This window comes from Nansenia antarctica (genome assembly GCF_963989245.1).
Source record: "Nansenia antarctica genome assembly, chromosome: 19".
NCBI lineage: Eukaryota > Metazoa > Chordata > Actinopteri > Argentiniformes > Microstomatidae > Nansenia > Nansenia antarctica.
Window position 1 is genome coordinate 16150591 of NC_137692.1, and position 10624 is coordinate 16161214.

At 43.0% G+C, this 10624-nt stretch overlaps 1 protein-coding gene across 1 annotated transcript; it reads left to right on the top strand.

The window, feature by feature from the left end:
• Positions 1 to 1440: 1440 nt before the first annotated feature.
• On the top strand, positions 1441 to 2649 carry sertad2b (SERTA domain containing 2b; the record flags this gene model as incomplete). The annotated part of the gene is made up of 1 exon (XM_080548988.1): positions 1441 to 2649. The coding sequence occupies one exon, from the start codon at positions 1441 to 1443 to the stop codon at positions 2647 to 2649; it is 1209 nt and encodes a 402-aa protein (XP_080405114.1).
• Positions 2650 to 10624: the final 7975 nt, after the last annotated feature.

Sequence of the window (10624 nt, forward strand, 5' to 3'; positions counted from 1 at the left end):
GTTTCTTGATCTGTTGACGATCTACTTTCGCTGAAGCAGCAACCACAACCTCCCAAATGCTCTTCAAAGAGGTCTATTGTCTTCGCTCACTGTAAATCTGACGTTTGAGAAGGGACCACAAGTTCTCAATAGGATTTAAGTCAGGTGAGGAAGGGGGCTAGGTCATTAGTCAGTCATCTTCAAGGCCTTTGGTGGCTAGCCAAGCAGTGGAGTACGGTACTTGGATGCATGTGACGGAGCATTGTCCTGCATAAAGATCGTAGTAGCCCATACCAGTACCCCTCCTCCACCTTGCTAGCGCCTGAATTGAAGTGGTGATTAGTGATCCAGCCACGGGCCCATCCATCTGGTCCATCAAGAGTCACTCTCATTTCATCTCTCTATAAAACCTTTGAAAAAGGTCTTCAGGTATTTCTTTGTCCAATCTTGACACTTCAACTTGTGAAACTAATTCAGTGGTGGTCGTGTTTCAGCCTCCTTTACTTTGGCCATGTCTCTGAGCACTTGACACCTTGTACTTCTGGACACTCCAGGTAGGTTGCAGTTCCGGAATATGGTGGAAACTGGAGGATAATGGGTTCCTGGTAGATTCACGTTTAATTCTTCTCAAGTCTTTTGCAGTTCATTTGCGCCTTTTTTTCTCCATGCATTTTTTGTGACCCTGTTGACTATTTGCAACAAAGTGTTTGATTGTCACTACCCATCTTCCGTCGTAGACCTTCTATCAATGGCCCCGGGCCTGAGCTGGATTACTCTTCCTGCTACGAATGGTGGACTGATGATTCACATGCTTAGTATTCAAATGTATTGATTGTAAGTCGCTTTGGAATAAGGCGTCTGCTAAATGCCAAAAATGTAAATGTAAATGATTGTCCGGTGGTCACACCTCAATAGTTTCGCTATTTCAAGAGTGTTGCATCTGTCTGAAAGACATTTTACAGTGTTTGACTTCAGTGTCAGTTAAATCTCCTTTCCCCCCCATTTTACCTGAGGTAATAAAGCTAATAAATACAAGATGTTAATCACTTTAGCCACACCCTCCCTTATTACACAAATACATAGCATATGAAAATGATTCAATCCAATAAACATTAAAGTTGGAAAATGTGCATAGAAATAATGATACGGTCAGAATACTCACTTGTCTAATAATTGTGCACGCAGTGTGGTGTTTGTAGTTTGTATCATTTTGCAAAGAGCAAGCGGCGATTGCATAATGCCACCTCTCCAGTGTCTCCACATATTGTACCTGATTTGTTAAGCATTCAAATAAAACATTTTAGTAGCATAGTAGCATTGTTATGGTTTGTTCATTACGTTTGTGTGTTATGAGCCAAATGCTTAATGTTTGTTTCTGTTTTATTTAAATTTGATGGTTGATAAATGATTTTTAAATTGAATTTGAATTGAAATGCAGTCCTCTCTTTGTGTTGCAGATATATGTTTGGTAAAGGGGCAAAGCGAAAACTGGACGAGGATGAAGAGGGGCTGGAAGGCAAAGCGCTGGCGCCGGGGGTGACCGTGGCGGCGGCCGAGGGCCTGTCCAAGGTGTCCTACGCCCTGCAGCGGCAGACCATCTTCAACATCTCCCTTATGAAGCTTTATAACCACCGGCCGCTCAGCGAGCCCAGCCTGGAGAGACGCGTGCTCATCAACAACATGCTCCGCCGCATCCAGGAGGAGCTCAAACAGGAGGGCTCGCTGCGGCCCCTCCTCCTGCCCCCCTCGCCCCCGCCGGACGACCCGATGGACGAGGGCTTCCGTGAGGCCCCGCCTACTTTGGGGGTGTTGTCAATGGTGGCCGCCACGCCCCTGACCCACCAGCCGCCGGCGTTGTCGGCCTCTCCCCTCCACTCGTCCGCGGCTCCTTGTCAGTCCGGTCCTGCCCCCCTGGAAACCTGCCTCACGCCCGCCTCGCTGTTGGAGGACGACGGTGACGCCTCCTATTGCACTTCGCCCCCGCCCACACCTCCTCTCTCTCCTCCTCCTCCTCCCTCCTCCCCCCTCCAAAACCAGGTGTCCACCAGGGTCCCTGCGCCTTCTATAACCAGAGACAGTTTCTCATCTGACATGGAGCAGTTCTTCTCCCCCTCAGCCACAACAAGGACAGCAGCAGCAACAGCAGCTAATACTATTACTACCTCCCCCACCTCAGCTCTCACTCAGCCCCCCTTGTCCCCCACCCTCTCCCCGACTACCCCGGCCCCCTCCAAAGACTGCAACAGGACAGAGGGCCCTAAAACTGATGGACTGGTGTCTCTAGCGGACACCCGCAGTGCTATGTCTGTGACAGCTGAGGTCAGACTATTGGACACTCTCCCTCCGCCTCCCCCTAGTGGCCTGGATATAAATTCCTCTTCTCCCTCCCCTCCGTCTTCCTCCTCGGCCTTCCTCACGGACCTAGCCTTGGACGACATCCTGTTTGCGGACATCGACACGTCCATGTATGACTTTGACCCCTGCACGACCTCGGCCTCTGCCACTGGGGGCGGGCTCTCCAAACTGTCGCCTGTGGTGACGGCGGACGACCTCCTCAAATCACTGGCTTCCCCTTACAGTGGCCCCGCCCCCCAGGTCTCACCCAACCAGCCTTTCAAAATCGACCTGACTGAACTGGACCACATTATGGAGGTCCTGGTGGGTTCTTGACTTTTTAGACACTTACGACCGCAATCGCAAAGGCACTAAGCAAATGACGTTGTCATAGTTTGAGAACTGGTGAAATATTAATATGAGTCTTTCTTAGTTTTTGTTTTTGTACAGTTTTCAAAGACCGGTAATTGTAAACATCGACTCCAGTACTACTACACAACACTGTGCATGCCCTGTGCTCGCCTTTCCAAATGAAAGAAAAGAACAATGACGAAATCAAGAATCACACACACACACACACACACAGACACAAACACTGGCTTTTAGCAGATTTGAGTGCCTTCATCATGTACGACCACTAGCTCAATTCCTGTCCTTATATCTGTTATTGTCTTCCCTTTTCACTGAAATAAGACAAATATTCTGGAAAGGTCACTCCTGGAACAATCTCTTATTTATCTGATTATCTGATATGCTTATTAATTATTACTGATATCTTGGATATCAAATAATTATTTTACTGATTATATTTAACTTACAGCAGGTGTTACTTTTTATTTATAAAGCACAAACCTTTTAACAAGGAATCTTTGTTTTACCAGTGTGCTACAGTATGTATTAAGTTTTTTTTTTTACGCTTTAGGAAATGCTTTGAAAAGTATGAATTCGTATTTTTGGCTGTTGTCCCATGTACGTAACAGGGCCTTCTGTGACTGCCCCACAACTTCCAGATCCAATCGCTAACTTGAGTTTGAAAAAAAGATGTGTAAGATTGTACTCATTGTGTTGATGGGACAGTTTTTAATTGTGTTTGTTATTTCGAGGACTACTGTGCTGGATGCTGTTGTGCATACACTTAGTCTATCTGGTCCAAGTTCCACACTTCACCCAAGTTTCAGATTAGCTTATGTTGTTTACATCTGAACTGGCAATAAGCACGCTAACTCACGCCTAGACAGCTTCACAGTCAAAAGACGTCTGTAAAAGATCAATTCTGATTTTTTTAAAAACATATCTAGATTTTTTAATATAAATGCAATGCTGTAAAAGGGTACAGAACGTTTCTTTTTTGTGTGCATTAACTTGGTTTTGAGGAAATTACCCCACCAGCGATACCCCTATTGCTTGGGGCAATTAAGCAACCGTGAACAAAGCGCTGAAATATGTCCTATTTGAAACTGCAAAGCTCAGAGTAGTGTCTTTAGATGTTGTATATATGAAATTGTGGCTTTTTACATTTTATTTTATTTTATTTATTTTTCTACTTTTTTGCCTAATTGTTCCTAGCACTTCCAGTGTAACCTGACGATGGGTTAAATTGATCAAAACCAAGCAAAGTTACAAAAAAGTGTCTCTACCTTTTACAGTATGCCAAAAAATGTTTGGTTTGATATTGGTTTACAATCCAAACTTTTCCTTCAAGAACATGTTAACCTCTTGAACTATAAACTCACTCACTTTTGATTTATTGAAAATGAATGCAAGGTTTGCTGTTAGATTGTTTGTTTACCAACTGTCAATACAGCTTAAAACCAACTGTCACATGTTGTACTAGGAAACCTACCTATACCAGGGACTGTAACATGGAACCATGCAAATGCTCCCATGATTTCACAACACTACTCTGATGCACAGCAAGTGCACCAAGGCTCACTATGCATGCTTTCATGCAAAACAATAAATAAATGGTTAACTACACACCCCCCAACCCTGAAAAAGGCCAGACAGAGCTTTACAAATGTTGTTGCACATACATGTTATGTAATACCTGTTCAAATGTTCAAAATACCATATATCACAATGTTATGTCATCCACTCGTGTTCCCAGCTATTGCTTTGGCTACATGGTGTCTGTCTCTCCAATGGTACAGAAGTCTATTGTACATGCATGCAGGATAAAAGTTCACAATTGTCCGAAATGAGCTATGAATTTAGTTTGTATAATTTCGTGATTTTTATTTAATTCAATTTAATGCTATACCATGTATTGCTCATGTTTTTACCGAAAGTTATCCATGTATGTTTATTATGGTAAAGCACTGTTTGCTTTCTTCCAGACTCAGTTAGGAACTGTCCTCTTACGTCTCCTGATTGAGTTCACTCGATTGATGGAAACGTGGAACTGACACCTCTCTATCTCTCCCATATTGCAATGCGTAAACAAGAGGGTATCGCAATGCAGCCACAGAGACTACTATCATCTCTGCTAGCAGTCTGGACCCAGTGACAGAACTAAGGGTGCGAAAAGGGTTTCAGAGCAGGAAGTGATGGATTAGCTTTCTCAGTGTATTACAAGGTAATACAGGGTGCTTGTGACTTCCAGGTTCTTTCCAGACTTTTGTATTTTTCTGTCCCAAATGACACACTCGGAGCCAGAGGTGGTATTTTAAGGGACCATTTGGATATTTCCTGTCCTCATTTGGAGTAAAAAGCTGACAGAGTACATGATGATGTCTGTCCATCAGTAGACTTGAGTCTATATATGAGGGGGAAGGTCCTTGGGTGATCCCTATCAGCACATAGCTGCACTGATGTCCTGATGTCCATGTCTCATGTTTCCCTCATGCAATCAAGACCTTGGGAAAATGGGTGTCTCTTTCAAGACTGGTCAAACTGTCATTTGTCTCTTTTGACCACAGTCATGTGGAAGACTTAGTAACCATGTTTTTTTGTTTTTTTACGCAATTTCAAGTTGGATTGGACACCGTAGCGTAATGTGCAAGCTAAGAGAAATGGGTTGGTTGATCAGGATTCTACATTTTTGTAGGATATCACTGGGTATGGGGAACTAGAAACGTATTTACTGTTCTTAGCCTGTTTCACAGTGTTGCCATTCTAGATGGAGATGTAGACACAGAACTCACACTGAGGGGGGGGTATTTCTAGCACACATCCAAATTGGAGTCAAAATGGTTTCTTGGAGAGAGACAAAGTGAGAGAGCCTAGCGGACAACATTTTTCAGCTCATAGTTATGAATTGATAACTATTTGGGATTTTGTGATTGTTTTGTTATTGAAGTTATTTATTCTTTGATTTTCCTGTGTAAATATATTTATTTTGATGTGAAGCTAACGTCTGGATTGTAAATGCGTGTACAGAATGTGTGGTAGGAATGTATTCCGCGGATAGGAATGTACCATGTGTATATGGAATCTGGGTGGAAGCCATGTTTTTGACTGTAACGATATCTTGATTTTAATTTTGTTTTTTGTTTTCTTAATTTGGGGGTGGTGTCTCCATCTGTGCGGGTTCAACACATGCCAACCCCGGCTTATTTAATCTCGCTTCTTTTGTGTTTTTATTTCAAGTTTTAGGGAAAAGGTTTGTGCAGGATTACTAAACTCTCCAACTTATGTTAACAGATGATGTCAGACTCCAAAGCCTATCGTTAGACCCTTGATGCCAAAAGTAATGTACACGTTGAAGACTTCAAAACACTGGTTTTTGGTCACTGTTAGGAATGATGTTTTATAACAATCTTCAACTCGTTGTTACATGTAAGGTGGGTCTGGTCATGTGAAGATGGCTGGGTGATGTGGGTGCTACTATTTGTCCATTGGGAAAGACTGTGTGGGCAGCTGAGGGAGAATTCCTCTTCTGCTACCCCCCCCCCCCCCCCCCAAAAAAAAGGCTGTATTTTTCAGACCTTGGAGCTGTGCCTTTTTCTATGCAATATTACCAACATACTCGTCTGAGATGGTTGAAAAGAAAGCATCTACAGATCACTGTATTGGCATCAAGGTGTGGACTGTAAAGGATATTATATAAAAGAAATGGACGGGTGTCTATGAATTTGAAACAGTCTTACTTTTGTAGTTTTATATTATACAATAAACTGTAAAAAAAAGAAAGAAAAAAAAAGTATGGTCCTTAATTTCTAATGGCATCATTTCTATATGCATTTTTTAGAATCCCAACGTACTGTATGTTGTAAAGTGGTGCATGACTGATCTTGCCTTGCAGAATGAACCCAAAGGTGCAAACACTATACATGCAAGCTTGAGGAAAATATATAAAACATACAATCAATGTGGATACTCCATAGAATTGAAGAAACATAGTCTGCTGTCTACATTTTGTATTTCTGCATCTCTTGTGTCTTGAGTACTGGTATAAATTCAGCATGCATATAACTTTAGTACTCTAATTTGACACGTGTGTGTTACATCATACATACACACATTTCCAATTCATGATACCTACACAGACAGTATTCTTCTGTAAATCTTTTCGATAAGTACCAGCTAACATCTTGGCCGCTTTTCTACTTGATATCAACTCTATTCTCCTATTGCAATTTGAAATCCTCTGTCTTTGCCAACTTGCCGCTGTTTAAATCCATGACTCATGGTTCACTAGCTAGGCAGCGGCTATTTTTAGTTCTTGGGGCCACACAGCTGTGAGGGTAGGGGGCTGCTTGTGTGTGTTTCTGTGGCTTCGACTAGGTGAAAAAGGGGCTAGCTTAGCTTAGTCACAATCCTTCCTCCTGGTCATTGAGATCACGATTACTCAGTTTCTTCAAATTGTAAAAAAGAAAAAGGGAAATTGTTTACGTCTTTACTGTAAGTAAAACCCCTATTCAAAATATGAAATGAGGAGGGACATGAACGCACACACACACACACACACACACACCGGGCCAGTAAAGGGCACATGGACTCTCGGACTCCCCAAGACGATCGACGGTCAGAACTGCTGAGCAACTGCATTTTTAATTGGATTCTATTGAGTCTACAGAGGGAATAAGGTAGACAGTCTGCTCTTTCTCTCTGTGAATGTGAAAGAGCGAGAGAGAGAGAACTCTCTCTTTTAGAACTCTCTTTCAACCCTTCAGAGTCCAGCATTATGAGCAAAATAACATCAAATCTCAACGTGTGTGTGCAGTGGGCCGAGCATGAAGGAGTACACAGGTACTGTGGTGAGAGTATAGAGAGACACAATGAGAGAGCAAAAGGAGGAGAAGAACAGAGAGAGAACACCAGGACAAACCCCATAGAGAAGGAGAGCTTGCAGCAGGAAAGCGCTACACTCCTCTCTCCCCCTTCTCCCTCTTGCTTCTCTGCGCCCTCTGCCTGCCTTGTCAGCTCAGCTTTGTGCAGATCTCTGAATGATCTGGTTTTCCTTCATCTGCACAGGGAACAAAGACACGCCCACCACAACCCCTGCACTCCACACACACACACACACACACACACACACACACACACACACACACACACACAAACTGCTACATATATACAGTACAGCTCTGGAAAAAAAATATTAAGAGACCACTCCAAATATTTCTGTATAAATACAGAATGTATGTACATACACATGTATGTATGTATGTTCTGTATGGCAGCCATTCCATTCCAGTATCTGTTGAATTCCAACACAGGCACTCCTCATTCTACTTAGTGAGGTACTGATTTAGGTGATCACCTGAACCAATTTTTATTTATTTAACAAGGACACGTATAAAAACCACTGCTGTGGTCATCACTATACCCTTTCAATAGGACCAGCTGGATGGTAAAAACAGTGCTAGTAGTACCTCAAAAGTAATTGGAATTAAAAAACTATAAAACTATTGACCGTGCCAAAAGAGTTGAAAAGAAACGTTTTGAGTGAGGAAAAGATCCGTCCTTAAACTTCAAAGACGGCAGTTCATAGTAACAAGGTCAAGCAGCAGACATTGAGGACAACAAAGCTACAAACCGGCAGTGGGCTAAAAAACAATTCTCCACTGACCAGGACGACCGCCAACTTATTAGAATGTAATGTCACTCAACGACCATAGGATGACATCATAGCGGGGGCGGCTGTGGCTCAGGGGGTAGAGCCGGCGTCTAATGACCGCAAGGTCCCGGCACCTCCTGTCCAACGCGTTGAGTTGTCCTTGGGCACAAGACACTGACATTGCTCCCAATGAGCGGGGCCGGCGCCTTGCATGGTAGCTTGGCCGCCACTGGTGTGTGAATGTGGAGTGAGAATGGGTGAATGAGAGGTCATTGTAAAGCACTTTGGAATAAGGCGCTCGCTATATCAGTGCAGTCCATTTACCAGTGACATCAAATGACCTACAAAAAGAATGTCAGACGGCAGCTGGGGTGAAGTGCACAGCGAGGACGGTAGAAACAGGCTCCTTGGGGGCAGGGTTGAAGTTGCGCATAGCTAGAAAAAAGCCCTTCATCAAAGAGAAGCAAAGAAGAGCCAGGCTGAGGTTTGCAAAAGACCATAAGAACTGGACCGTAGAGGACTGGTGTACGGTCGTCTTCTCTGATGAGTCACATGTTCAGCTTTGCCCAACACCTGGTAGTCTAAGGTTAGACGGAGACCTGGGGCCTCATTTATAAAGCTTGCGTACGCCCAAAAACGTGCGTACGCAAATTTTCCCACAATTTGGGGATTTATAAAAAAGGAACTTGACGTGAAACTGTGCGCACCTCTACGCACACTTGGACCCATGCGTACGCCAGAGGACATTGCTCCATGGCACACAGCCAGGTCAATGAAGGTGTGGATGGAGGACCACCAGATCAAGACCCTGTCATGGCCAGCCCCAATCTCAAAACCTGAACCCCATTGAAAACCTCTGGAATGTGATCAAGAGGAAGATGGAAAGTCACAAGACATCAAGCAAAGCCGAGCTGCTTGAATGTTTGCACCAGGAGTGGCGTAAAGTCACCCGACAGCAATGTGAAAGACTGGTGGAGAGCAAGTCAAGACGCATGAAAGCTATGATTCAAAATCAGGGTTATTCCACCAAAAAATTAAGTTTATTTTGTGTGGTTTATTGTGTATTATTGTGTGGTTTATATAAATATATATTAACTTGTTTTGTTTGTATTATTCGTCTGTTGTTATTTTCTTCATTTTACTCAGACACATACCTATAAATAGTAAAACCAGAGAAACTGATAATTTTGCAGTGGTCTCTTATTTTTTTCCAGAGTTGTATAATGTGACCCTGACCAGTACAGTGCTGCCCTCTGCTGGCTGGAGTCTTTTGACTTTATATCTTTGGGAGCAACTGCATCTGGATCACTGGATCACATATTGGTCTCTCCATCTGAGTAATAATGTTTGAATTGCTATGTTACATGGGGAATGAGTGATTATGTGTAATAACATTTTTTGTTGTTACCATGCATTCTCATGCAATTATCAATAAAATGATATATACAGTATATATGTTACGGTACATGTGGGAATACGGTACATGTGGGAAAACTAGGGTTAGGGTTAGGTGCTAGGGTGACTTGGTACATGCTGGCATGTCTAACCCTAACCCTACCCCTAATCCTAACCGTAGCACCCTAGCACCTAACCCTAACCCTAGTTTTCCCACATGTACCGTGTTCCCACATGTACCGTAACATATATATATATATATGTTTTTACAATGCTCTAACTGAGAATGACAATGTCAGTACACAGATATAGGAGAAAGTGGATGAAGTGTTACCAAACAGTAACCCTTATATGTGGTGATACTTTATGGAAACATACTTGCACACACAACCATGCATGTAGATATGTTACGGTACATGTGGAAATACGGTACATGTGGGAAAACTAGGGTTAGGGTTAGGTGCTAGGGTGCTACGGTTAAGGTTAGGGTTAGGGTTAGGGTTAGGGTTAAGGTTAGGGTTAGGGTTAGACATGCCAGCATGTACCAAGTCACCCTAGCACCTAACCCTAACCATAGTTTTCCCACATGTACCGTAACAGATACATGCACTGATGCCAACTGATTCCCCCTCTACATACTTCATTCATAACAAAGGAGGATCACTATCAACACAAACATATAGCATTTTCACACATAGACTTGTGAACCAAGAGCTGAGAAAAAGTCCAACAAATATTTTTGTTTACACACTGCCCTTCTGTTTGAATGAGGACTCAGTCTACTTTGCTTTCACGGCGCCTTTTATTTTAAATTTGGCCAATTACCTTTTTTGCATCTTACACATTGATTGGGCATCTGGCATGTATGGCAAGGCCAGAGAGCCATGAGAGCTGGACAGAACGCTTCAAATGATA